At 54.7% G+C, this 27,150-nt stretch overlaps 4 protein-coding genes and 1 long non-coding RNA gene across 13 annotated transcripts in view; 2 read left to right on the top strand and 3 right to left on the bottom strand.

The window, feature by feature from the left end:
- SFXN3 (sideroflexin 3) overlaps nucleotides 1-6,559 on the bottom strand; it is a 30,094-nt gene extending 23,535 nt beyond the window's left edge. Inside the window, exon 1 of the mRNA XM_077125764.1 lies at nucleotides 6,301-6,559. Within this exon, the coding sequence (XP_076981879.1) occupies nucleotides 6,301-6,352 (52 nt within the window). The 5' untranslated portion in view covers nucleotides 6,353-6,559. The remainder of the gene's footprint in view (nucleotides 1-6,300) is intronic.
- The window catches only part of PDZD7 (PDZ domain containing 7), a 17,740-nt gene extending 9,866 nt beyond the window's left edge, over nucleotides 1-7,874 (top strand). The window contains 8 exon segments of the mRNA XM_077125768.1: nucleotides 550-600; nucleotides 1,170-1,345; nucleotides 4,352-4,443; nucleotides 4,595-4,686; nucleotides 4,862-4,933; nucleotides 5,427-6,023; nucleotides 6,310-6,410; nucleotides 6,848-7,874. Of these exon segments, the coding sequence (XP_076981883.1) occupies nucleotides 550-600; nucleotides 1,170-1,345; nucleotides 4,352-4,443; nucleotides 4,595-4,686; nucleotides 4,862-4,933; nucleotides 5,427-6,023; nucleotides 6,310-6,410; nucleotides 6,848-7,117 (1,451 nt within the window). The 3' untranslated portion in view covers nucleotides 7,118-7,874.
- LZTS2 (leucine zipper tumor suppressor 2) lies at nucleotides 7,691-17,846 on the bottom strand. 6 transcript variants are annotated; one of them, XM_077125758.1, is made up of 5 exons: nucleotides 17,690-17,846; nucleotides 11,939-12,388; nucleotides 10,632-11,294; nucleotides 9,791-10,060; nucleotides 7,691-9,020 (listed from the first exon to the last, which is right to left on the bottom strand). In XM_077125758.1, the coding sequence occupies exons 2-5, from the start codon at nucleotides 12,344-12,346 to the stop codon at nucleotides 8,337-8,339; spliced, it is 2,025 nt and encodes a 674-aa protein (XP_076981873.1). In that variant the 5' UTR covers nucleotides 12,347-12,388; nucleotides 17,690-17,846; the 3' UTR covers nucleotides 7,691-8,336. The 6 variants fall into 6 exon arrangements, with proteins under 6 accessions (XP_076981873.1, XP_076981877.1, XP_076981875.1 ...); XM_077125762.1 differs by lacking the exon at nucleotides 17,690-17,846 and adding an exon at nucleotides 16,491-16,748; XM_077125760.1 differs by lacking the exon at nucleotides 17,690-17,846 and adding an exon at nucleotides 16,251-16,293.
- Nucleotides 16,395-25,750, top strand: LOC143654171 (uncharacterized). Its single transcript, XR_013161698.1, has 3 exons — nucleotides 16,395-17,016; nucleotides 17,282-18,716; nucleotides 20,657-25,750. It is a non-coding gene; the product is annotated as an uncharacterized LOC143654171 (long non-coding RNA).
- Nucleotides 19,990-27,150, bottom strand: TWNK (twinkle mtDNA helicase). 4 transcript variants are annotated; one of them, XM_077125755.1, is made up of 7 exons: nucleotides 27,061-27,144; nucleotides 24,209-25,206; nucleotides 23,962-24,088; nucleotides 23,564-23,804; nucleotides 23,208-23,315; nucleotides 22,132-22,273; nucleotides 19,990-21,237 (listed from the first exon to the last, which is right to left on the bottom strand). In XM_077125755.1, exons 2-7 carry the CDS (start codon nucleotides 25,202-25,204, stop codon nucleotides 20,917-20,919), a joined length of 1,935 nt encoding a protein of 644 aa, XP_076981870.1. In that variant the 5' UTR covers nucleotides 25,205-25,206; nucleotides 27,061-27,144; the 3' UTR covers nucleotides 19,990-20,916. The 4 variants fall into 4 exon arrangements, with proteins under 4 accessions (XP_076981870.1, XP_076981869.1, XP_076981868.1 ...); XM_077125754.1 differs by having other exon boundaries at nucleotides 23,962-25,206; nucleotides 27,119-27,150; XM_077125753.1 differs by having other exon boundaries at nucleotides 23,962-25,206.

Below are 27,150 nucleotides of genomic sequence, written 5' to 3'. Positions count from 1 at the left end.
ACAAGGATCTGGGCCCTGCCCATCCCTGGGGGTTGGCCGTTTTGGGATCTAGAGGTGACAATCCCATGGGAGAACCAATCCCTTCACTTTAGGAGAGGTAGCCCCCCTCCCTCAACTCATCTCTCTTCCCACAGCTCCCAGGGCTCTGCCCTCTCCTGGGCCTCCTTCCACTTCTCTGGCCATTCCCCTCTCTCCTTCAAAGGCTCTTCTTTTTTCCTCTGCCCTCTGAAGGTAGGTGCTCCCCTAGACTTTGTCTTTAGGGTTCTTCCGTCCTTACATTTACTTTCAAATGAATCTCTCTAAGCAGAGCTTCGACCGCACCCTCTCTTGACCAAGCCCTTCACTGGCTCTCCATTGCCTACAAATGAAGGCCCCAGCTTGAGCCTGGCCTTCAAGGCCCTCCTGGCCTGGCCTCTTGCCTCCCCATCTTGTCTCCTTCAGCCTGAACTATCCATTCCAGGCAGTGTTTCAGACAGTCCTGAGCCCTCCAAACCCCCATTCTAGGATTGGGGGCCATGGCCTGAGACCGCATCTCTTTCTTCTTCATAGCAGGGGGTGTGGGGCCTGTGCAGAAGTTTGTCACTTGGAGACTGAGACGCGGTAATTTGTGCATCCCTTTGTCAAGTCCTGGTTTACAGTTGAGCTTCAGATGGGTGTGCAGGTTGGAAGTGAGCCAAAGAACTGTGGGCTAAACTCAGCTAGGGACAAGCATGGGGGAAAAGGTAAATAGGAAGGAGCATATTAGGGGCTGCTAAAATAATTGGACTAAGCTTAGTGGGAAAGATAGGATTGTAGACAGATATTGGGTGCATTTTTGAGGTTTGTGGGCCTTAGGTTAGGATCCCCCAAAGACAGATTTTGGATAGATGAGGGATCCTGTGCTAGGACTCTAATGGGGAACAGACTGGTGTGAGGGTGCATGCTGGAGGCCTGGGGAGGACTGGGCTGAGGCCCCATTAAGGAACAGACTGGTGTGGGGTTCCATGTTGGGGGTTGAGTGACCTGTGTTGGGGTTCCAAAGGTGGGGAGATAAGCCGTGGGTGACCTTGGTAGGGAACATCAGGGCCAGAATGGGATCCATTGGGGGTACCTAGGACTATTGGTTGGCCTGCTCTGGGGTCTGAGCCCCCACTGAAAGAAACCCTACTCCCTCCCTGATGATTCCTTAGACCGGGAGAGGGGCCGAGCCCTGCTCTCTGCAAGGTCCGGGAGTCCCTCCAACCAGCTGACCAATATGGATGATCGGGTGCAAGCCTGGAAGAGCCGACAATCCCTTATTCAGGACCTGGCCCGGCGGCTGCTGACGGATGACGAGGTGCTGGCAGTCACCCGCCACTGCTCCCGGGTGAGCCTCCAACCTGTCCCCTGCCCCAGTCACCCAGTCCCTCTTTCATTCAAGCCATGGTTCATTGACCAGTGTCTGAGCCTATCACTGGGAGGCTAGTTGTCAGTGAAAGCAGATGTTGCCCCTCCACGCCCCAACTTTGCCCTAGACTGCAGAGTCAGGAAGGGGAGAGAGGTGATAATTGGCACCTAAATGACTATAGTGACAAATTGTGCCAAATGCCATGAAGGAAAAGAACGTGAGAAAATAACCCAGGAGGCACAAATTAGATGGTCTGGTCTGGGAAGGCCTCCCTGAGGTGGTGATATTTAAGCGGAGGAGAGAAGGAGCCAGACAGGTGATGAGTGGGAAAAGGTGCGTGCTCTGCAATCCTCCAAGCCCTCCCCTCAATGCCTTCTTCTGCTCCTGGTCAGATGGCCATGCCCCATGCCAGGTCCCTTCCCCTGTTACTAAAGTAAGTCAACCATTGCCTGCCATCCTCACCCAAAGTTCCCCCAACATGATGCTTTTGTTCTGTTTCCTTCCACTTTAAACCAAACCACAGGGCTCCAGGGTGGGCTGGAAGTTCTACTTGAGGCTATATACATAGTCTGAGTGCTGGGGAGGCCACAGGAGGGTGGGTCAGCCCCTCCAGGAGGATGGAGTTTCCTCTTCTATGCCTGTCTCAAGGAGCCCTGGTTTTCTGTGGTGACCGTATGGCAGTGCCACACGGGCCTGTGGTGGAAGGGCAGGCTGAGGAGTTTTTGGAAATTGCTTGCGGATCTCCCACCTCACCCAGGGTGGGGCTGGGTTCATATGTCTTTGTGATGTGTGCATTTGTGTGTCTGCAGGACTGGGTGTTGGAGTATCTGAGGTTGTGGCAACTTGACCGTATGATTATATCTGGGTGTGTCAGTGTGCGTGTGTCCGGCTAATGTGCGTGTGTCCCTGTGGTGTGGCGTAGCACTGGGTGCACCTGCCTCCTGTTAGCCTGAAACTCTGACCTCTGGCCGCTAGGTGGGGTTCTGCATCTGTTTCTTCCGTCTGCTCCTTCCCCCCGCCCCTTTCTCCACTCCTCCTACCTTGCCCAAGCCAGGCCCTTCTCTTCCCTACACCCCCAGAGCCACTGAGGAACTTTAGAAAATATCCACACCTTAGCCAAGCCCCACCCATACCAAGAGAGCAGACCCTCTGGTTTAGAGCCCCCGGCCTGAGCGATTAGTTAAGCTCCCCTCATAACTCAGATGTGTGGCCCTGGACCCCTGGCTTCCCCTCTCTCCCCACTAGATCCATCTTTTCACAGCTGCCAAATTGGGCATTGTAAATCACTTCCCTGATCGCTTTGCACCCCAGTCCTCCCAGCAGCCCCTTGCTGCTGGCAGAATAGAGTACAAACTCCTTACCCTCACATCCAAGACCTCCCTGATTCCTTTTCCATCCCACCTCAGCTTTCCTGTGGTCACCATGTAGGTTTATACAGGTTCTGAACGACACAACTCTAGGGGGTGCCATTGACAGCGTGGTTCAAACCTGCACAGCCCTACATGGAGTCCCTGCACGCAGCCTACAGTCAAGCTAAAGCCCATCTGCTCATCATTCCACATCACCCTTGCAACACCATCCCCCCAGCTTTCATGCTGTTCCCTCCATCTGTCCTTCAAGAGTCAGTGTAAATGCCATCAACTCACGGGGTCCACCTAGACCTCCCACCTTCTCCTCAGTACCCCCTGCCCCACTGCTAGGGATCTGTAGTTCTCCGAGGCACTTGACTCATTCTGTCCCTTGCTCCCACTAGACTGAGTTCCTGAGGGTCTGAGGCGGGGTCTGCATCATTGTGCCCCCACCGCCCCTGCAGGGTCTGGCCCTCACTGAGTATAGAACGTAGTCTGTGGACTTGAAGTGTGTGCATATGCGTGGTTTTGTGCAATTTGTGTAATTGTGTGTGTCTGTCTCTCCAAACAAAAGGGGCATGTGTAGGGTGGGCCACAGTGGCTCAGCAGGCAGGAATGCTTGCCTGCGATGCCAGAGGACCCAGGTTCGATTCCCGGTGCCTGCCCATGTTTGAAAAAAAAAAAAGAGGGCATGTGTATATGTGAATCCCTGCAACTTTGTGTGTGGTTTGCACACATCATTTATATTTTATTTATTTCCAGATATTTGCAAATGACTTGCTCTGACCACCAGGGCATGCTGTGTCTCTCTGTGTGCATGCCCATAGGGCTGCTGTGTGAGTGTCCATGTCCTTGAATCAGCTCCTGTCTCCTTCCTCACCACCAGGGAGTGGTGTGCTGTCCTTCTAGGCTGGCCCCATGCTCAGTGCGCCTGTGTCGGTGGGGTGTGGCTGGTGGCATCCGGGCAGAGCCAGGCAGAAGGGGCTCCAACCCAGGCAGCTGACTAGAGAGGCTTCCTGTAGGGCCACCCTTTCCCCAAGGTTCCCATCCTAGCCCTGAACAAAGCCTAATTTGTTGGTTCACGTGCAGCACATGCTGGGGCAGCCAGGCTCAGGGCCTCCTGTTTGGCTTAAATTCCTTCCTTTAGCCTGGGAGGTTGGGGGGCGGGGGGAGGAGAGTCCACTCCCTGCCCATCCTATTCTGGTAGCAGAGCAGGCAAGATCCAGACTTCGTCCATCCCTCTTCACACTGTCCCTCTTCACACTGCCTTTTCCGTTGCCTTGGTTAAAATCCTTCTCTCTGGGCCTCAGTTTCCTAACCATAAAATGGGAATAATTAATGTCATCTCTCAGGGAGGCGGAAGAGCTAAATGGGAGGCAGTATGTAAATACTTTGAACAGTATCTCCCCACAGCTGCTATTGTTGTCCTTGCTATTAGGGCTCTATTAGTGTTATTGCAGTTTCCCACCTAGTAACCGATATAAGGCCAACCTGTGGATAGCCTGGAGGTGGGGAGAAACATCCCTAAGCTTGGAGGGTTGGATGGGTTTCTAGGCCGCAATATGCCCTGTCATTTCCCCTTCCCCAGCTCTGGAAGTCCCTGCTTATATCTGACTTGTGGTCCCTCTATCTCCAGTATGTGCATGAGGGTGGAGTAGAAGACCTGGTGAGGCCCCTTTTGGCCATTCTGGACAGGCCAGAGAAGCTGCTGCTGCTGCGGGACATCAGGTGGGGAGCAGGTTGTGGGGGAGGGCTTAGGGACATGAAGGGGGTCCCAGAGATCTTTCCCAACCTCCCCGGGCCTGAAGCCCCACCAAGCCCCACCAGATGTGGGGCCTTATCCAGCCCCTATCCCTTACCCCTATCCCTGCCCCACCAGGAGTGTGGTGGCCCCTACAGACCTGGGCCGCTTCGACAGCATGGTGATGCCCGTGGAGCTGGAGGCTTTCGAGGCCCTCAAGATCAGGGCAGGTCAGCAGCTGGGGGCAGGACTTTTGGATCCTGAGCCCCATCCCTCGGGTGGGAATGGGGAGTGGGGTCTCCCAGTGGAAGGAGGGGCAGAGGTTGCCTGAGCCCCCATTAGCAGAGCCCAGCAGGGGGCCTGGCAGGGGTGCTCTGCCTCTCACTGGCTTCCCTCCCCAACCAGCGCAGCCTCCTGCTTTGCGGCCAGCCAGGCAGGACACGCCGCCCAAGCGTCACCTCATCACCCCAGTGCCTGGTCAGTCTGGGTCCCAGGGCCCCAGGAGGGGGCACAACCCTGGAGGGACTGGGGAAGGGAGAGGGGGCCCACGTGGGGCAGTCACGCTTCAGAAAATTGTGGTGTCCTGGAAGGAAAGCCCTTGCCGGTCAGAACCGTTTTATTAATCTGCTCGCCGCCGGCACTTTTGTTCACTTAATGATTGTTTTTAAACTCACTTTTAAAATTTAGTCTCATTCTCTGCAATAATTTCCGTAAAATAACCTGTTTGGTGCGCTAGTCATTTTTTTCTTAGACACTTTAAGGTAAAATGGAACTCATGATAGAGAGTATTAAAATACTACTATAATAGAGCCTGCTGGTCTCCTGCCCCAGGGGACAAGCACAGGCCTGGTTCTCCTGGGCCCTGCACAGACAAAGCAAGGACTGAGGGCATGAAAGGTGGTCTGGACTGGGAGCCCCGCTTCCGCTGGGCCGCGAGGAGGGGCGGCCTGACCGTGACCCTCCTCCCCAGACAGCCGCGGAGGCTTCTACCTGCTGCCGGCGAACGGCTTCTGGGAGGAGGAAGATGGCGGCGAGCTGAGGGAGCGGCTGGGGGCCCTCACGGTCTCCCTGGGCGCCTCTGCACCCCGCCACCCCCACAAGGGGCTGCCGCCTCTCCAAGACGTGCCAGTAGATGCCTTCGCCCCCCGCCGAGGCGCCGGCGCACCCCCTCCCCAGCCGCCCCCCGTTGCTCCCCGGCCCCCGCGGCCTAACTGGCTGCTGACAGAACCCCCGAGCCGTGACGACCCTCAGCAGAGCCCGGGCCGGGGCCGCGCCCAGAGCCGCAGCCGCAGCCGCAGTGGGGGCCGAGGCAAGTCCCCCAGTCGCAGGCGCTCCCCATCCCCAACGACTATCCCCACCCCCAGCATGGCCAATGGGCGCTACCACAAGCCTCGGAAGGCCCGGCCCCCTCTGCCACGACCTCTGGCTGGGCAGGCAGCCAAGGGGGGAGCCAGTCAAGGGCCCTCTGAGAATGGAGCTGGCAGGAGTCCAGCTGAGGGGCCAGCCACCAAGGCCCCCATTGGGGAGCTGAGAACAGTCACCCTGTCCAAGATGAAGCAGTCCTTGGGTGAGTTTAGGCGGGACTGGGCCTGGCAGGGTGGACTCTTGGGTTGGGGTGAGATTGCTGGGCTTGGTTTGGTGGTGTGGGCTGGAAGAGAATTTGGTGTATTGGGGTGTAGTTGGGATCTGGATTTGGAGGGGTTGGAATCTGGAGCTGGACTAGGGAGTGAGTTGAGGCATATGAGGAGTAACAGAATCTAGGGGTTTGGGAGAGGTTGGGGATTCTGGATTTGGGGATGCATCCTGCATTTCTACTGGGCATACACCCTCACCCAGTTTCTCACCTTCATCAGGCATCAGCATTTCTGGGGGCATTGAGTCCAAAGTGCAGCCCATGGTGAAGGTAGAAAAGATCTTCCCTGGGGGAGCTGCCTTCCTCAGCGGGGCCCTGCAGGTGGGTGAAGAGCACCCAGCCCACTCCTTAGGTCCAGAGCTAAATTCTGGCAGGGGGAGTGGCTAGCAAAGGCTCCTCTTCTAGCCAGACGTGTTGAGACCAGGTCATGGGAGGAGGCTTGGGAGCAGGGGGGCAGGCATGCAGGCATGCAGGGTGAGCAGGACTAGGGAAAAATCTGTCCCCTCATGCCGGCCTGAGCCTGAGGGCGGTGCATCCTGTTCCACTGAGCCCCAAGGGACAAAGGACCATTGTCTGTACCCCGCCCTGCCCCCAAAGGTTCCAGGCACAAAAGTCCCATTGTCCATCCCCTCCACCCAGATGGGGGAGGAGTGTCCTAGCTGGTGGAGGTGAGAGGACACTGCCATCAGACTGGGTGGTGGGTGGGAGTGACTTGAGGAGGGAGGGCTGTGACTCTCCCTCCCCTCACCCCATCCCAGGCTGGCTTCGAGCTTGTGGCAGTAGATGGAGAGAGCCTGGAACAGGTGACCCACCAGCGAGCAGTAGACACCATCCGCCGGGCGTATCGAAACAAGGCTCGTGAGCCCATGGAGCTCGTGGTCCGGGTTCCTGGACCCAGCCCACTGCCCTTACACTCAGACTCGTCTGCCCTCATGGAGCAGCACCTTCCGGCTGAGCACTCCCTTGCCCACTGAACGCAGGATGCTCTTCTAGTCCCCTCCCATAGGCTCCCACAATCTCCCTGTTAAAGCTCAGACCCCTCCCATAGACACCCAGACTCTACCTGCTGGCCTCTGGCCCCTCCCCCTGGTGTCCACATCTTCCCATTGAGGCCAGGTGCCTCATGTGGCTCAGCTTAGACTACTCTCCAATCCTCCAGACTCCTGATGCTAACCTCAGACTCTTCCGTCTTATCCCATGACTGTTCCCACTGCCCCTAGAGTCCTCCTGCTGAATCCTGGACCTCTACTAACCTCCTTGGGCCTCAGGAACTTCCCGCTCCTGCTTTTCCTGTCTACTCTCAAGAAATGGGCCTGGGATTAGCAAGTCATCTCGTGATGACACCTTTTGAGTCCCCCAGCACTGAGAGACATGGACTCTTAGGGTCCCCAAGGGGCCATTACATCCATCTCCCAGCCCCCAGCAGCATTGTTTGGGGGACAGAATGGAAGGTTCTTCTAGTCCCTTAAACCCTGAGACCATTTCATGTTGTGGTCCACTTCCTGCTTCCTACTGAGTTTGTCCTTCTCCTACCACCCTCTCTCCCCATAAGACCTCTATGAGGGGTAGGGGAGTAGCCAGAAATAAAGAAGAGAAGGGGGTCAAACAAGCTCCTGTGATATTTATCCAGCATACTCACTGTTTTTAAAAAGAAAACATTTAAAAAAATTTTTTCTTTGGGTTTGTACAAGAAATTTACAGTGTGAAAAATATACAAATGAAAACGAGGGTGTGGGGAAGGGCCACGTGGTCACAAACACAAATAAACAAGACATTTCTGAGTTCTTCCTTTGGTCTGACTACAGCCCCCTCTCCCCATAAGAGAGGCTGCAGAGCTGGAATCTGGGAATCAGACCCATGTTCCAGCCCTGTCCCCCACTGTGGGCTGGGTGGGGGCAGGCACATCTGGAGCAGCTGGCGCCATTGGCTCTGCCTGGATTTGGGGTGGGCTGGCGAGTGTCTGGTGGTAAGTGGGGTTGGCAGGGTGGCACTGGCAGCAGCTGGGGAGTGAAAAAGGTGGTGAGTAGGTGATAGTGAATATGGGCGTCTTCAAAGGGTCTGTCCTTACTCTTCCAAGCCATGGGGCCATGCCATATTCTTGGCAGAGACCCAGAGGCCTGGATCCTGGGGGACAAGTGGTACTGGAGCCCTCACACCTTGGGGCCCTCAGTGGACCTTGGGGCCTGAGTAGACAGAAGGCTGCTGCTCTCCTTTGGCAGAGCTCTGCAGGGCTGGATTCTAGGGGCCCTAGATTTCAGTGGCTGTGATCTCCTCCAGGCAGATGCAGGGAGCTGAATCAGCCAGGCCCAGGTCAGCAAGCTCACGGGCCTCCAGCTCCAGGCTGAGCTGCTGCAGTTCCTGCTCCAGTTGCCGGTTGCGCCGGTACATCTGGATATAGTTGTGCTGCAGCTGCTTCTGGTAGCGGATTACCTGCTCCTTCTCTGCCTGCCAGGCTAGCCGCTCACCCTCGAAGCTGTCCCGTTGCTCCTCACCCCGCCGCCGCTCCCGCTGCAGCTCTGCCCGCAGCCGCTCCACCTGGGCACGCAGGCTGCCCCCAACCCCTGCTGCTACCCGCTGTGCCTTGGCCTCATCACTCTCGGCCAGGAGGAATGGGTCGGTGGCTGCTGGTGGCACGGGGGGCTCCCGGAGTCCAGCGGCCTCAGCATCCAACTGCCCAGCTTTCTCCCGCAGCTGTTCAGCCTCCTGGCGGTGCCGCCGCAGCTCCTGGGAACAAGCCTCCAGCTCCAGTTCCCGGGCCCGGGCTGCCTCCTGCAGGCCCCGCGCCCGGCCCTCACTGACCCGCAGGGCAGCCCGGGCCTCCCGCAGCGCCACCCGTAGGGCCACCAGCTCACTGCCCTTCTGCACCAGCTCTGCCTGAGACTCCTTCAGTTGCTGCTTCAGTAGGGAGATTTCGCCTGACTTCTGGCATACCTGGGGGTGGAAAGTCAGGAAGGATGGTGAGAAGGGTTCTCCCTGGGGGCTCAGCCCCGAGTATCATGCTGGGTATGTGGGGGAGAGGAAGCTTGCTTATCCCCATTTTATAGATGGGGACACTGAGGCAAGAGCAGTGACATGTGCGAGGTCAAACAGCTAGTAAATGGCTAAAGTAGGGCCCAGATCCCGATCATTTTCCTTCAGAGTTTGTGTCTTTCAATCGTCATGGGCAATGTGGAAGTACCATCTAGCCCTGAGGACTGGGTGCTGGTAGGTGTGGCAGGGATAGGAGCTTCAAGGACAGTGCCCACATTTCCAGTTGAGAGGCAGTACAGACAGAACCATGATGCTTGGGTTCAAATCTCAGCTCTGCCACTTGGTAGGTACGATTTTGGGCTCAAGCCTTTCTGGGCCTCAGTTTCCTCATCTATAAATGGGGATAATAACAGAACCTACCTCATAGGATTGTTGCAAGGCTTGAACAAAAAACTCTAGGTGACATGTTTAGAATAGTGCATGGCCAGTACCAAGCACTACATTCTTATTATTGGTCAGAAGGTGGTAGGACATGAATATTCCTGCTACATGGGCACTAGACCAAACCAATGAGGAGATGCCCACCCAGAAAGGGACACCAGAGGGGGTCCTCATCTCAGGAAGGTGAGGCCCTCTGTAGGTAGCAGACTGAGGGTGCATGTGGCTGGGTCCCTTTCTCTAGGGCTTGTCCCTTCGTGACCCCGCTCCCCACCTCTCCCGGTCTGGCCCACCTCCCACTTGGTTTCCTCGAGCCGTGGCCCCAGTTCCCGCTGCTCCCGCTCAAAGGTGGCACAGCGCCGTTCTAGCTGCTCGCGCTCCTGCAGCAGCTGTGCAAAGTCGTCCTGCAACTGCCGCTTCTCCTGCTGCAGCTGGAACACCTGCAGCTGCAGCAGCTGTTGGGCCCGCTGTGCCCGCTGAGCCACCTGCTGGGCCTGGGTAGCAGAATCCTCTCGCAGGGCCTCGCGCTCTCGCTGCCAGTGCCGCTGTCGCTCCTCGTACACCTGTAGGCGAAAAGCAGACTGGGTCCTGGGCAGCTCCCCAAACCCTGAACCCTGGCTGCCCCTGACTCCCCACTTACTGACCACTCTGGTGGTCCACTCCCCTGGGCCCAGGCAGGGGAGAGCATACTATAAATAATAGTGATAACTATGGCGCTATAGTTATAATAGTCACCAATAAAAACAACCACATCAAGCACTCATATAGCACTGCCTAGGTACTAGGCATTATTCCAAGCACTTTATACTCTTTGCCTTATTTAATCCTCATAATAACCCTCTGAAATTGGAAATATCCCACTCATGGATGAGGAAACTGAGGCTCAGTAAGGGTAAATAACTTGCTCAAGTCCAAAAGAGAGTAAATGGCAGTGCCAGATTTGAATCCATGCCGTCAGACTTCTCACCACTTGGTAGGTTAAGCTGGAAGTGGGATGAGGGTAGGATCACAGCTACACCTGCCTAACAATTCCCACCCCACTCCCACCTTCAGCACAAATGAAAATGTTTCTTGGATTCCCAGCACCTTTGGGTGCTCAGCCACGCCACCCTCCATCATCGCTGCTGACCACACCTGGCACAAGTTCGCCTTGCTCTCGTCCAGACTGTCCTGCAGCTGCTGCAGCTCTGCCTCCCGATCGCGGAGCTTCCCTTCCAGGACACACTGCAGCAGGGCCTCGTCCGATGGGGGTGGAGGGGGCGGGGGTGGGGGTGAGCGCTCCCCACAGGAGCTGCTGTCAGGGGAGGCCCGGGGACCATTGCCCAAGAGCCCCCCAGGCACACGGCCCCCCAGGGAGCCCGTGCTCTTACTGGAGGAAGATCGGCCACTGTCTGAGTGGGAGGGCCCGGTAGGGGCCCCTCGGGCTGGGCCAGGCAGTGCCCCCCGCCCAGGGCCATGGGAGGGCAGGTGCCCACCGGGGGAGTTGGTGGCTGGGTCAGCGCCCCCAGTGCTGTAGGTGGGCAGGCTGGACAGCGAGTTCCGGCCAGAGTCAGACAGTGTTCCCGATGGGCAGCCACTGGCCCAGCCGCTCAAGGCCAGGGGCTTGTCGGCAGCGGAGGAGGAGGAAGAAGAGGAGGAGGAGGAGGCAGGACCGCCAAACAGCTGTGTCAGGCTGCCCTGGCTCCCAGAGAGCCCTGTAGCCCGAGGACCCAGGAAGCTAGGTAGGGACGGTGCCCCTCGAGGCTTGGGCAGCACTGGCTTGAAGGCTGTTGGGCGGATCAGGATTTTCTCCATGTTCTGAAATGAGCGGCCATGTGACACTGGGATGAGCTGTCCAGTCTTTTAAAGCCCTTACGGCAGCCCCTGCCCTCCCGTCTGGGGTTCCCAATCTCCACGTATTAATAATAATTACAACCACAGGCTGAGGGTCTACTAAGTGACGGCTTTAAAACATTCAGCTCTAATCCTTACAATAACCATAGGAGCAAAAAGCAACACTACCTACATATTCTACATGAGGAAATGGAGGCTCAGTGAGGTTAAAGGCTTTGCCCCAAGTCAAACACATAGCTGTAGTAACAATAATTTAAGCAGCTAGCATTTATTGAGCAGCTAATATTTACTGAGTACATGCTGTGCGTCAGGCACTATGCTAGATACTTTATCTACATTTTTTTATTCAATTCTCACAACCATTCTAGGAGGGCTAACCTAGAATCTTCATTTCATAGATAGAGAAACTGAAGCTCAGAGAGATTTAGTGCCTTTCCTGAGGTCACACAGCCGGAATGAGGCAGGGCTGGTATCAGAACCCAGATCTGATGACTCTGAAGCCCATGCTCTTTTCTCCAAACAGGCTTCCCAATTCCGGCTTCCCAATTCCAGCTTCCCCAGGGGGCTCCTGACTTTATCCTGTCCCCAAAGGAAGCGTTGGTTCTCACCTTCTCCAGTTTCCCAGAGACAGGGATGAGTTTGGGTGGTGGACCACGGAGATGGGCATGGCGGGCCTGCTGCTCCCGGGCGTCCTCCACGTCACTGCTCGGGCTGGGTGGTGATTCTGTCCGGAAGTCCTCATTGATGTAGGTGAAGGTCGTGCCTGGGACAGCCTTTCTCGGGGGTACAGCTGGGCACAAAGGCTCCTGTGCCCCATAGCCACCCCGGAGCAGCCCATCCTGCTGGCGGAAGAAGGTGGGCCCAGAGGGGCCGTGGTGGCGGGGAGGAGCTGGCCCGCCAGGGCAGGGCCGGCCCGAGATGAGACTGCTCACGCTGCCCATGGCTGGAGCTTGTGGGGCAGTGGTAGCCTCAGGAGCGGGCTCCAGGGGCACAGGCAGAGTCTGCACGATGGCCATGATGGCAGAGACTCAGGCCTGGCCAAGCGCCTCCAGGGCAACCTATGGACAGGACAGTGGTGTCAGAGTCCCTTCCTATGTCCAGATGCCTTGAGCTTCCTCCCTGTACCAGGCCCCGAGTCACCTCCCGACCCCTTGCCCCAGGCTAAACCTAACACCCTCTCCAACAGTAACCAGCCGTGATCCCTCCCTAAAGCTCTTCCTCCAAGCCATCAGCATGAACCTCAACTTTCCTGGGGCCCCAGACCACTGCTCAGCTCTGGTCTCAACAGGCCAAGGACTGAGTATAAAGAGCAGATGATGTGGGGGATGGGAGGCCTGCGTGGTATGCATGGTCACACAGCATCCAGGTCCAAGCCAAACTTGTACCTCCCACAGAGGCCAAGACTCAGGCTAGCTCCCTGCAGAGGTCCCTGGTCCCGTGGGACAGATGGCCTCATTAAAGGGCAGTTTGGGCAGAGGCAACCTCGGGGATGCCATCAACAACTCAGATGGTAATTAGGGAACAAAGAGCCAAGGCCAGGCACTGCCCAGCCTCCCCCAGCTGGGCCTCAGTTTCTCCCAGACAGAGAGGCGGCAAGGATAGAGCTGGCCAAACAAGAAACCCAGAGCTGTTTGGGAGTCCACAGGGGCCCTCTGGGTCTCCTGTCTTCCAGAAGTAGATGCAGGCTCATGCTTGCTTCTGTGACAACTCCAAGCCTCCCCATACCCAGCCAGCCACGCCTAAAGAAGTCTACATAGCCCCTGCCCCACTGACAACCTCTAGGAAACCTTCCAGCTATAGATGGTTGCCCAGAGTAACCCTTATGGGATGAAGGCAAAACCCCTCCTTCAACACTTCCTTCCAAACCAAACGCCCCACCATCACCTCTGGCAGCTGTTCCAAGATCTTACTTCCCTGGAGCCTGGGGAAGACGGCTCCACCTCTCCAGACCCTGCTCCTTCCTGGAAAAGGACAGTAGCCTCCACCCGGAACTCCCTCCCCAATCCCGAGGCTGATGACCAGGCCTTAGGCATCTGCTGAAGTCATCATGCAAAGCAGTGGCCAAGAAATGGACAGGGAATTGTGTGGGAGTAGGTGTGTGCGTGTTTGACACAGGAGCATAAAATGGAGCGCTGTGTATGTATATACAAGTGGAAATGTGTGTGAAAACATCATAGATGAGTGTGTGTGTGTGATATATATATGTTTGGATAGATGTATCAGTACATTCATATATACGTGAGCATATGTGTGAATTAATATCTTACAAAAAGGTATGTGTGTAGATACGAAGTGCCTATTAAGAAAGTATGAGAAAGTTATGAATGCATACGTTTAAATGAATTTGTGGCATATGAGTGTGAATATATGAGAGAATATGTTTGGACAGATATATCAGTATATATCTGTAAACACAGAGTTAATATGTTAACTTGTGTATAGGTTACACGAGTATATGCATGACTAGGGAAGTAAGTATGTACAAGTGTATGTGACTGTGACCATGTGTGGAAAGGAGCATGGGTGGCATGCAGAGCCAACTGGTGAATGGCAGCCTGCTTTTCTCCCCTGACTGAAGAGCAGGGAGAGGAGAGGCATATTATCTGACTCTACCTGATCTGTTCCTTTCTTTCTCCATTAAGTTAACTCCCCCCCACAACCAAGTCAAAAGACACTGAGAGCCAGGAGAGTGTCCAGTCAGGGGGGAGGAGCTGGAAGCTGGGGGTAGGGGGCGAGCAGGACCCAGGGAAGAGCCTTAGGCCTCTCTGCAGTGCCCAGGGCTGAGACCACCCCACAAGTCCTGGCCCTGGGCAAGGCCCTTAGAACCCTCCCTCCTTCAACTCTGCTCCCTCTTCAGGGCCACTCCAGGGCATGGAGAGAACAGTGAGCAAGAGGGGTCTTAGGGGGCCTTGGGGGCTGGTACCTCTGTCTGCATCTCCCCACTTTGGTGAGCACTGAGAAAGTGAAAACTAAAGAGAAACACAGGGGCCCAAAACACAAGAGACAAAGACTTAGAGAGGCTGGTAGGGTCAGGCAGACAAGGAGACAGGCAGACCCTGTGAGCCAGGGCCCCTGAACCCCACGGAGTTGTGGGGTCCGGAACCCAGAGGGACCTAAAGCCAGACCCTGGGAACTGGACGCTCAGGAGAGCCAGGCATCTGGAAAGCCAGGCCAGGCCACCGGCTCCCGCTCTTGGGGCGGAGAGAGAAGGAGGGGCAAACCGAGGCTCCATTTTGAGAAATGCGTTTGTGGCTGTGGGGAAAGGGAACCCCCGGTCCTCCCCACCTTTCCAGCGTTCCCTGAGTAATCGCTCTGGCCTAGGGACCCCCCTTCAGTGGGCTGGGGTTCAACCAAGCCCAAAGAGGTCCCGGCTCCCACAGACCTGACTTGGGGGCTGAAGAGTTGGGGAAGGTCTCCCCCGACCCAAACTCCAGAGACCAGCCAAGCGGTATCAAGTCTGGGATCACGAGTTCCCATCCGGCGACTGGAAACCGGGCGCCCCCAACCCACCCTCAACAGTCCCCAAAGCCCTCCCTTCCCCGTCCCTTCCCCGTCCCCTCCCCTGGCTTCCATAAAGTAGGGGCAGCTGTGGAATGCTGGCTCCCCACTGGACCTCCACCGCGGAGAAGTTCGGGGCGCCTCCTCTCACCTCCCAGCCCCGGCCCCCCCTCACCTCCGCCGCGCTGCTCCATGCTCAGCCCCGGGCCGCCCCCAGCGCTCCACCAGCGCGCAGCGCGGCTCCAGCCCGCGCACGGCCAGTCGGGCGGCCGGGCCCGACCCGGCCCCGGCCCCTCCTCCGCGGCGCCCCCCCACCCGCGGGGCCAGCCGGCGCCCGGGCCGAGTGGGCGGGGCAGCGCGGGGGAGGGGTCCGACGGGCGGCCCCGCCCCCAGACGCCGACACGCGCAAGCACCCCCACGTCACGCGTGTCCAACGGGGCACACGCAGGAGCAGCACAGCGGGAATCAGGATCCCTCCCTCTGAGGCTTGGTGTCTATGGTCCTGGGGGTTCGGTGGGCTCAGGACTCGGCAGCGGCGGGTCACTCTCTCCCCACGCTAGGGCCCCAGGACCGGCGGCAGCTGGTCATTGTTCCAGCACAAAGGGCCAGGCGTGACGGCGGCCACCCCGCCCCCATTCGCTTCTCTAGTCGAAGCCTCTCCCCAAGACACACTCTCCTGCTTCAGAGTCCAGACGGGGAGGTCGAGGGTCCGCTGCAAACCCCCTTCCTGCTGTCGAGGCCCTATGCCCCGGCACCAGTCTGGGGGCGAGGCTCGGTCCGTGCCTGCCCCACCCCCAGCGGGTTGAGGGCGGTACACTTGGATTGGGGGAAGCGACGCCACCTGGCGGCTGGTTGGGAGAACACACCCAGCCCCCTCCACCCGCCGTGCGGGCCCCCATCTCTCTCTCCAGAACTGCCCTCTCCCGCCCCAGCCCAGATCTGCGCCCGGCGAGACTCCGTGCTTTCCAGCCTTCTTTCGGAGCCAAGAAGCTTGAAAAGAGGCGGCCCTTGCCCCCCCCCCCCCACACACACACAGTTACTGGGGCGACCCGTTCCAAACCTACAGTCCAAACCTACACCATCCTCACAGGAGACCACATTCCAGTCTTTCCCAGGGTCACAAATACTCTCAGCCTCTCGCAAATAAACACAATCTTTTTAACACCCACACACTGTCTCATCCATCATTCCGTCTCATGTTCCTTCTCCCAGTAATCTTTCAGGCCAACTCACACACAGACACAGTGTCACACATCTTGTTTGGCACAGTCTTCACGCCCAGTCACAAATACATTTGGTGTCCCAAGCATCTTCCACACATTGACAGGCACTCACAGTTGCTCTCACAGCTTCTCACACATACACATCATGTTTCACAAACATATCCTTCCACACGGACTTTCCCATAGGGGTCTCTACGACCTGGTCAGGTCAGCTGATGTCCGCACCCTGGGCAAGGACAGTCCCCTCCCCGCCCCCCAGCGCCAAGGCCTAGCTAGGGCTCGCTCCGCCCCAGGAAGGAGCACCCCCCCCCCCCCCCATCGCGCCGCAGGCCACAGCCCTGGCCGGGCTCTCAATTCTATTTTTAGCTTTATGGAAAGGGTTGTTTTTCTTTCTTTTTCCCTGGAAAGGGAAACACAGCCCAGCCACCCTCAGGCTCACCCCAGACCCTCAGCCACGCAAGAACCAGACGGAGGCTCTCTCCCCACTGGAGACCACCTCTTCTGGCCTTGCCCTGATCCCAGCCTCCCGGGACATTTAGAGCCTCCGCCCCTTCCCGGCAGCCGGCGCAGAAACTCAGGCAGCAGTTGGGCTCAGCGTGTGCGCGTGGAGGGGGGAGGGGGTATAAAGCCGCTGCCCACTCCCTCATTCCCCGGGCTGGAGGCTGGCGCTCATCCTCCCTTCTACTAAAACGGTGGTATTGAGGGGTGTTTACACTCCTGCGTTCACTGGGCGGGGGTGGGGACTTCCAATCTTACAGGGGCGGGCATTCTGTTCTACATCGCGGGGAGGAGCTCCCAGTCCTGCAAGAGGGCGGTGGGTTGGTAGGAAGGTGATCCACAGATGCTCAGACAGCTGCTCCCTGGGCTGGAGGGAAGGGACGGCCATCAAGGCGAAGGCCCCCTCCGATACCTTCAGGGATGAGACACCACGAACGTGTCCTGGGGAGGGAGGGCGAGGAGCCCAGGTAACCCCATCCCAGCCCTACGTTCCCGGTCCTCCGAGCCACCCTGCCTCCAGGGGGCGATGTGTCCCTTTTCTAGGGAAAGGCTTATCATTGCTCCAGGTTCGAGGCGTAGAATGGAATACAGCCCCGAGTGGGACCTTGCAGACTCGCCCCGAACTGAAAGAGGCGGTCCCGGGCCTTCGGCGGGGGTGGGGGAAGCACAGCCACTAGGCTGCGCCGCGATCACGTGCTCGGCGCCTGTTTACGTCTTAGTCTTCACCTGCAGGCGGCCGGGAAGCAGGAACCTCCGGATGCGTCCCACCCGACCCGCCCCCGTCGGCGGTCACGGGGCGGCCTCTTCCCCCTACCCCCGCCAAGTACGCGACAGCAGAGTGCCCTGCCCGCCGGGGGTCCGCGCGGGCCGGTGGCGTGCCCCTGCAACTGCAAGGGTAACCCACTGGCTGCATCCGTTCTTGAGTGCACGTGTGTTCGTGTGTCCCAAGTACGTGCGGGGATCGGTGTGCACACGTGTGTGGGCCCGCCAGTGTGAGTATCTGCGTCGCCTCCTATTCAGACTCCCTCTCCTGCGTCCCACAGGAGGAGGACCCCACTCCGCCCCTATCTCCAGCTTCCCAGACGGGGAAAGTTCGCTCCGGAGCGGGGTGTGGGAGGCGGGTATTCCCCCACCACTCACCAAACGCCAGCTGCGCCGCAGCTCCAGCTCCGGCCCCGCGCCAGCTCCAGCGCGGGCACCTCCTCGCGGCCGACCCGCCGGCTCCCAAGCCTGTTCTGGACTCCCGGCTCCCGGCTCCCTTCGCCCTCCTGGCCGGGCCGGGTGGAGCGGGGCGGAGCGGTGGAGGCCGCGCCCCTGACTCAGGGAGGGGAGTGGTCTGCCCAGCACCCCTTCTACAGCCGACCCTGTAGTTGGGCAGTGCCTCGAGTTTGCCCTTTAGGTCTCTGACTTCACCGGCAACCTGGACTTGGCTTTGACCTGGGGAAGGGGCGAACAGCACGTGATGGAGAGCTAAACGACCTGGCTGTCCTAACAACGCTGATTATGGGACTTGAGTCTGCCACCCCACCCCTCTCCTTAGAGAGCCCAACAGGGTCTACTCTCAGCCCACTCCCCAAACACAGGAAAATCCCTGAGAAGCAGACAAAGAAAGCTCGGGTTTCACCAAAAACAGCCCCCCTCCCCCCTTGGGGCTGCCCAAGCAGAACAGAGCACCACCCCCTTCCCCGAAGTAGGTGCCTGCCCAGGTGAGGTCTGCCAGTTCTAGCCTCCACAGGGCATGGCCAAGCTTCCCTTAGACTCATAAAGTCCCACCCACAGGCACAAACAGGAAGTTGGCCTTTATCTTAGGGAGGCACTAAGTGCTCCCTCTCTCCATACACCCAAAGCAGCGGATGGGAAGGCATAGACTATAATGTCTGCAGGAATCTGGGCTATATTTACAACCTGAGTAGTTGGGCTGCAGGAGACTGGTGAGTGTAGTCCATTCTCAAACTCATCTACATTTGAGAGTAAGCTGCTGGAGGACCAAAACTGTTCCCTCACCGTGGAGACCCCTCCTCCCAGCCAAGTGTGACACATACAGACACTGTAATCTGAGGACAAAGCTGCAGATCCACCTGGACCCTGCTTGACCAGGCCATTCTTGAGCAATCGGGGAGATTCTTAGCATTCACTTGGAGGTAGACAGAGTCCAGCCCTATCCCAGGTAATATGCCTTAATGTACTTTGAATGGGTGTGTAGACAGTGACTCCCAGGGACCTTACACAGGATGCAGAGAGCCCCTCTAGCCCGAATTCCCACTAGCCCACTGGAAACTCCTGAAGGATTTCCTGAAAACACACCATGTGTTCAAGGGGGACCAGGATGTGAAACCTCTGTCTTTGTAGGTAGGACTGACCTGGAGTTCTGAGCATCTGGCAGGCATAGCTGACATCCAGTGTTTGAGTTTGGATGAGGCCTGGGCCAGCCAGCGGCTGGGAATGATTACTGCAGGATTAGGGAGGCCTGGCTCCAGCCAGTCTGGGAGAGAGACCCCCAAGAAGGGAGGCCCTGGAGGAGCTACCTCCCAAGTTTTGCCCCACAGAGAACAGCTTTGCAGCAGCTTTGCTCTGGAGTCTGTTTCAGGAGAGGTATCTGGCCACAGCTGTCACACACTATAGACCAGAGACCTCAGGCCTTCCATGGAGTCCCAGGAGCACGCTCTTAAGCTGACAGGGAGAACTTTACATGGCAGCCCTGCCTCCAGAGAGCAGGAAACCTTTCTCCCACCTAAATAAAAGGCTTCTCCCCAGCCCCCTCTGAACATCTTGCATTCTCCCCCACGCTTTCAAAAACAAATGGGCAACTCTAAAGAGAAACTGGATACAGAAAGTGAGACAGGAAAATGTCATCATTTAGGAATATTTCTGACAGGATCTCAGTTCACCTGTTTGCAATTTCCTGCAGGGCTTGTTAAAAATGAGGGTTCTTAAACCCCTCCCCAAACCTCTGGAATTAGAAATGTATGTGTAGCAGGAAGTGAGGGTGTGGGGCGTGTGGGCCTGGGTTCTGAATTTTTAACAAGATCCCCAGGAGTACTGATGCACACTAACATAAGAAAAACACCAAGAGGGTACAAGGAATAGGGAAATGACGGCAAGATAAGAATATGCTGGGTCTAAGTGAACACTGAAGGTGGTCAGCGAGTGCCTCACATCACAGAGAACAGCTGACCAGACAGGGTCTGAGTAGCCCAGAGACCCACTCCTCTGCTACGAACAACATGGAGTTCCTCAAGGAGTTAGGGATAAGGACACACTTGTCTTCCCTAGGCCCAGAAGAGCTATATGGGTAGGGGTGAGGGTCTTTCAATGCCCCTTCTCCCTTGGGAGCCCACAACTCAAAGGCCAGGAGTGGGGAAGGAGATCCCCTCCCCTCCACTCCCAATTCAAAGTGTGAGTCCAGTTATACACTGGGGACACCTGGTGGACAGAAAAAAAAAAAAGCACAGAAACAAAGGCAGTGAAAAACATTCTTTTTCAGTAAAATTGGAAAAGGCTTTATAAAAAGTCATAACTGCATCCACTCCAGCACTACTGTTTGTCTAAAGCAGCTTACCTGGAATTAGTGCCCAGGTGGCAGGCTCTTTGGGTTCATGGCTGCTGCCAAGCAATCCAGGGGAGGTAGCTCCTACCTGTTGGGTCCTGATAGTCCAGGGCCAAGGACCTAGGATGCCAATTCTAGCTAATGCCAGCTCATGACAGCCCCACAAAGTGGGGAACGGGGGGGGCCTAGTACCTACCATATCATGCTTCAGCTCTGAAAGCCTAGGCGGGAGCTGCATCAAGGAGCCTCTTAATCCCCTCCAAGATGAGGGGCCTGACACCACTTTCTTGAACTCAATTTGCTCATTCCCAACCCAGGGCCTTTGTATTTCTTCTTCCTTCTATCTGGAGCCTGCTTCCTCTAGGTATTCACATGACTTGCTCCTTCCCGTTCTTCAGACCCCAACTCAAGTGTCCTCTGCTCAGAGGTCTTTTCAGATCACTTAACTGAAACTAGCCTGTGAACATTCTTTATCACATAGCTGTTTTTTAAATTTTCTTTATAGCATTTCCATTATCTAAAATTATGTTCTCTGTTCTTTTATTCATTGTTTATCTTAGCTCCTGCACCAGAATGCAGGTTCTACAGAATAGGACCACATCTGTCTTGCTCAGTGATGTATTCCCACGACCTAAAGCAAAGTCTGCAGAATTGAACGCTCTTCCTATGGAATCCTGCCCTAGCCTAGGCCCTTGAGACTGAGAGGAGCCCATAGCTTCAGGACCACAGCACAGAGGCAGCCCTCACAGAGGGCCAAGAAAGAGTCTATGTTCCAACTTGTCCCATCAGGCTCACTTTAGTGTCCAGCTTTGTACACCCTTCACCTAGAAGGCTGGGGGGTGTCTGGCTGATAGGGGTTGGAGGCCTGACCCGGGCCAGCCTCAGAGTTCTGGGGCACAGCCCCCTTTTTGCCAGACGAAGGCTTTTTGGCCACTAGCCCATTGTCATCCTTGATCTTCTTGAGCCGGACCTTGCTCTTTGGTGGGATGGAGAAGGTGAGGGAGCTCTTGTTAAACTCAAGTGGAAAGACACCTACATCTCCATCAAAGCGGTTCTTGGACACCTGCAGATACCGCTTCCCTGGTCCAGTTACCAGCTTCCTGTCCTGCAGGATTAGAACATTGTCTGCTTCCTGGCTTGCCTGGAGGTTGGCGGGGAGGGGGGTGCAGGGAGCAGAAGAAAGAAGGAAGGGGTGAAAAGACATATGAGAGAGGCAGAAATTACCACAGCTTTCTGAACTATTGACCTACATGCTAGGACTACTCTAATCTTTTCAGTTCTTTGACAAGGAGTTCACTGTGGGCTAAAGACTTTGTACCTGATGTTTTCCTCTGCTTATAACCCTTCTTCTCCATAGCCAGCCACCCCACCCAACCCCGGCATCTCCTCGTCATTCAGGTCTTGTTTTAAATGTCCCATGCTTCATCTGAGACCATTCTTCTACTACTACCCTAAATGAAGAAAGTGCCACCATTTTTCGACTGCTGCATTTTTCTTCTCCCCAGCAACTTGTTTGTTCCATTGTGGCATGTAATTTGTGCTCCTCGCCCTGTATTCCCTGTGCCCCACCCAGGCCTGGCATATAACAGGCACTCAGTATCCACAGAAAGTTCCACAATCACCCTGGTCCTGCTGCCCAGAATGCCCATTTCTTTAATTATCTAACATTTACTGTCCATCAAAATTCAACCAAAACTTCAGTGACACCTCCTCTGAGAAGTCTCCCCAGATGTCCCAGGCAGACTCAGATGTCTTTTTGTTCTCCAAATATGTGTGCTGACTATCACAGCACTTATTGGTATTGAGTTGTAATCATCACCTTATTCTTTTCCTCACTAGAGGATGTGAGCTGGAGTAGAAGAACGACACACTATTATTATCAGCTTTTGTATTTGAGTACATATATATTCCTAATGTCGGTCCCATCTGTTAAATGGATAGTCAACGAGGTTATTTAAGGCTGACTGTGGGCTATCCCTGGTCATACTTGACCACTCTGTTCACCAAAGTTTGGTTCTCTCCAAAGATCACTCACTTTGGCCGAGCCAAAAATGGATGCTGTCTGCAGTTCCTTGTCATCATCCTCCTTCCGGGGGTGTATGACCAGTGTCACGTGGCAATTATTGTCTGTAGCAAACTTCCGAAAGGCCCCAATGACATAGTCTTGAGCTGCAATCCTGCTCCCAAAAAAGCAAAAAAAGTTACTGGACAAGAGGAGAGATCAGATGGAATCAAGAGGCTGTTCTGGAGGCTGCTCTTACAGAAGCTTCAGTTAGGCAGTCCTAATGGCCATGGTTTGCTAAACCCCAATTCACATCACTCTGTTGACTGTTAAGAACACCTAGGGCTCAAACTGAGACTCTATAAAGGTTTCATGCACTAGATTTCTGGAACATATAATTCCCGGAGGGTTCCTAGATCAGATAAATCTGGAAACCAAGAGGAACCAGCCTCTCCAGGATTATCAATTAATTACATCACCCTATCCTTTAGTGTGGACACCCTTTCTGAACATGAAAAAGTTAGAACAAGCATTCCCCAAAGATCCCTATAGATTGGGAGAGGGATTAAAGGAGATAGGGGAGGTATAACAGAGAAAATGGGATTTAACGAATGAGTATGGCTGCTGAATCACTATATTAATATTCCTTCTAGCCCCCAGTGTTTTGGAGCAGCTAGAAGGAATAATCTGAGATGATGGAATGGTAGCCCATGATAAACTCTGGGATCTGTTCTGTAACTACCTGTTGAAGTGTGCTTTGAAAATTATTGCTTTTTTTCTTTTTTTGCTTTGTATATATGTTATACAATAAAAAAAGTGTTTAAAAGAGTTTTATGGGCACAGACAGAACGACAAGAACATGCATACTCTCTTCACTCTTTCTCATCCCCCCAAACTGTCACAACCCCATTCTACCTTACTCATACTCGGATCCTGTCCTTTCCTGCTGTTACACTCCACATCTATAAAGACAGAAGTGCACGTAGGGTGCCATGAGCCTGCATACATCTCAGAAAACAAGAGAGGACAGTGTGTGTGCCAAGAGACCAGCTGCCCCAGAAGACATGATTGTTCAAGTGGTTTCCAGTTAGGGAAGAGGGGGATTTCACCTGTCTGCGGACAGCTGCTCGTGACCCATCATGAACTGCAGATTGTCGATGACCACATGACAAATGTCATAGACGTAGACTGCATGTTGCATTGTGCTTATGACAGTCCTGGGAAGAGGAAAAGACAATGGATTCAAGAGTCGATCAGAAGTACTCTCCAGACCATCCCAGGCAGAAGAGTCAGCACCCTGAGAACTCTTTTGGGGGCTGTTCTCCTGTCCTCTGAATTCTTTGAAAACCCTGGGCATGTCTAGGGAGACTTGAAAGTATTTCCCACTGGAGACAGAAAAGTAAAGAAGGAACTGAGTACTGGGATCTACCTGGGAAAACAAAGTACACAAGTCTGGGGACCTCACCTGATGCTCTGTTGCCCATGGAAAGTCATGAAATAGAGGGGCAAGTCCTCAAAGCGGTCGGCCCACTCATCGTATTTGTCCAGTTGTTCTTCTAGCCGCCCCACAGCAAACTGTGTCAGCATGACGCGGGCTAGTCTCACGTTGCCGATCTCAAAGCTACCCCACAGTGTGTTCACCCCCTGGGTACACAGATCCAGGGCATACTCACTGATGAATGTTGTCTTTCCACTGCCTGTCGGCCCTGCAGGGAGTTGAACACAGACCTGGGTGAGGGAGGAAAATCCTACCCTTGAAACCATCCAGAAATGGATCAAGGTTCTGTAATATCCACTGTGCTAGATATCAACCCAATTCTTTTGTCACCTCTACCCCAAGCAGTAACTTCCCAACCAGGTCACCTGTGAAGACTGTCAACTCGCCCTTCCGATGCCCCTTCAAGAGTCGATTGAGATCTTGGAAACGGCTCCAGCGGACACCAGCTGCCTGGTCCACATTTGATAGTTCTCCTAGAACCTCCTCCCGAAGCTGCCGGAAAGATACGATAGACTTGTGCCAGGCAGGCAGGGCAGTACGCAGGATACGAGAAAGATTTAAGCCTTGGTTCAGGGCCTCCAGGGGGCGCGGCTGCTGGTCCCCAGGCCTTACCAAGGAGCACCGCTTGGGGTTCAGTTTTCGGGCAAACAATTTGGCAGCTTCCCAGGACCGAAGGTCATCTCCTAGCCAGAGCACAATACGTCGGAACTGCTCGAGGTAAGGGAGTAAGGCAGGGGGTAAGCATGCTGTTCCCCGGGGTAGGGCAAGGGTGGGCAGCCCGGTGGACTGGCTCAAAGCCAGGCTGTCCAGCTCACGACTCGTCAGTACCAACTCAAAATCTCGATGACCTATCAATGGTAATCCAAACAGATTATGGTAGGTACCAGGCCGGGGAATAGTGGTCTCCACATAGCGTACACCATTCCCCTGGCCTTCAGCCCCAAGTAACTTTAGGCCTCGTAATCCCAGGCCTCCAGGGGAGAACCAAGGAAAGACAAGGCTTCGAGCAGACCGCAGATACCGGACACTGAAACGCCTGAGTGTGTCTTCTGTCACCTTGCTGAGGCCAAACATCAGATGAGCCAGCTGAGCCTCCTCTGGGTCAGGGAGCTCCCAGAGAGGTACTGCTCGGTCCCAGATCCTCCGGACCTCCTCACTGTCTTCAGCTTCTGGGGCCTCACTAAGTAGGACTCCTTCCCTGGCCCCATCCCCTTGCCCCTCCACGCTGGCCTGGAAGTCCTCCCAGCTCCCTTCTGCCAGGCTGGTCATGCACAGGAAGCGGCCTGTGGTCTTGTCAATGAAGAGGCTGTAGGAAGTAGTTACACCAATCTGGTCTTTGAACGGTGAGGCCCCCAGAAAAGGGCTTGGTGCCCGCAGGCAGCTGTGGCCATCCTGAAAGGGGATCCCATGAGCCCGCAAATATTGGCGGATTTCAGTTGTAGTTACAGGCAAAACTGGTACTTCCAAGGCTGGGAGAGACTCCTTCCTGTAGCGTCTGCGAGGAGGTCCTGGGACCAAGCTTCGGGGCAGACCCCTCCGACACATCCAATTCCCACGCAGGAGCAGCAGGGTACGATGGGGGTACCCACCTCGAAGGGGGGCCCACATTCCTAGTCAAATGGAAGAAGTCACTACTTAAAATGCTTTAGGTGCTTGGTTCAGGTGCCTTCACTAGGTCAGACTATGCTCCTCCACACACAGCTACAGATCTCACTCTAACTGGCTTCTTTCCTCAAGCCTCCCACTCATCAACATTCCGCTGAACCCTCTTCAGCCCCCTACATTGCTACTTTACCTCTGTGTCCATCTACACCATCCTTTCGTATCATTGTCCCTCTAGATGTCTCCCTTATCTCTGTCTTAAACAGCTTTGCCTTATCAACTCATCTCGATAACCCTCTCCACCACCCCCACACCAATAGTCTCTCATTTCCTCACCTCTACTAACACTCCAAGGAATCTCCTCGTTGCCTTCATCTCTACAGTCATCCACCTACTCTTTTTTTAAATTAACTTATTACTAAAACAATTTAACAAACGAACTAAAACATTAACACGTGATGATTCCGTTCCACACACATAATCAGTAATTCACAATATCACCTAGTTGCATATTCATCATTTCTTAGAACATTTGCATCAATTCAGAAAAAGAAACAGAGACAACAGAAAAAGAAATAAAATGAAAACAGAAAAAAAAATTATACATACCATACCCCTTATCCCTCGCTTTCATTGATCACTAGCATTTCACACTAAATTTATTTTAACATTTGTTCCCCCTATTATTTATTTTTATTCCATATGTTCTACTCATCTGTTGACAAGGTAGATAAAAGGAGCATCAGACACAAGGTTTTCACAATCACACAGTCACACTGTGAAAGCTATAATATTATTCAATCATTAAGAAACATGGTTACTGGAACACAGCTCTACATTTTCAGGCAGTTCCCTCCAACCTCTCCATTACATCTTGAATAACAAGGTGATATCTATTTAATGCATAAAAATAACCTCCAGGATAACCTCTCGACTCTGTCTGGAATCTGTCAGCCATTGACATTTTGTCTCATTTCACTCTTCCCCCTTTTGGTCCAGAAGGTTTTCTCAATCCCTTGATGCTGAGTCTCAGCCCATTCTAGGTTTTTTCTCAATCTCTTGATGCTGAGTCTCAGCTCATTCTAGGTTTTTTCTCAATCTCTTGATGCTGAGTCTCAGCTCATTCTAGGATTTCTGTCCCACGTTGCCAGGAAGGTCCACACCCCTGGGAGTCATGTCCCATGTAGACAGGGGGAGGGTGGAAAGTGTTTGCTTGGTGTGTTGGCTGGAGAGAGAGGCCACATCTGAGCAACAAAAGAGGCTCTCCTGGGGGTGACTCTTAGGCTTGAATCCTAGGTAGACTCGACCTATCCTCTGTGGGGTTAAGTTTCATATGAACAAACCCCAAGACTGGGGGCTCAGCCCATAGGTTTGGTTGTCCACACTGCTTGTGAGAATATCAAGAATTCAACTTGGGGAAGTTGAATTTCTCCCCGTTCTCACCATTCCCCGAAGGGGGCTTTGCAAATACTTTTCCAGTCACTGATCAAATCACTCTGGGATTCATCGGAGCTTCACTCTGTACAAACCAACAAAATCTCATGACGGACCAGAGATTCCAAGTACTTATGGTGTACAATCAAGCTATCTACATAAGTTATATTAGGAAATGCACTAGTCAAAATATAAATTTTGTACCAAATAAACATTTTTTGCTTTAGTCTCACACATAAGCATCCACCTACTCTTTGCAGCCTCTCTGCTCTAGCCCCCAACTAGAGATTACCTTCATTCTTCCTCTCAACGTCACTCTCAATACTACAGCGCCTCTAGACGACCTCTGTAAGCCCGAGCCCAGAGGAAAGCCCACCTCCCTGCTCGCGCTTTCCTTTCGCTCTACCTCTAACAGCTCCAAATCCTACCTCGGATCACCACGCTCCTCTCACCATTCGCTGCGCAACGTGGGGCGCCCACGCTTACCTTGACCTCGGAAGCAAAACTTCGGGGGAACC

This window comes from Tamandua tetradactyla, chromosome 13, assembly GCF_023851605.1.
Source record: "Tamandua tetradactyla isolate mTamTet1 chromosome 13, mTamTet1.pri, whole genome shotgun sequence".
NCBI lineage: Eukaryota > Metazoa > Chordata > Mammalia > Pilosa > Myrmecophagidae > Tamandua > Tamandua tetradactyla.
The sequence above is the reverse complement of the archived record's forward strand: the minus strand, read 5'-3'. Positions and strand labels throughout refer to the sequence as shown.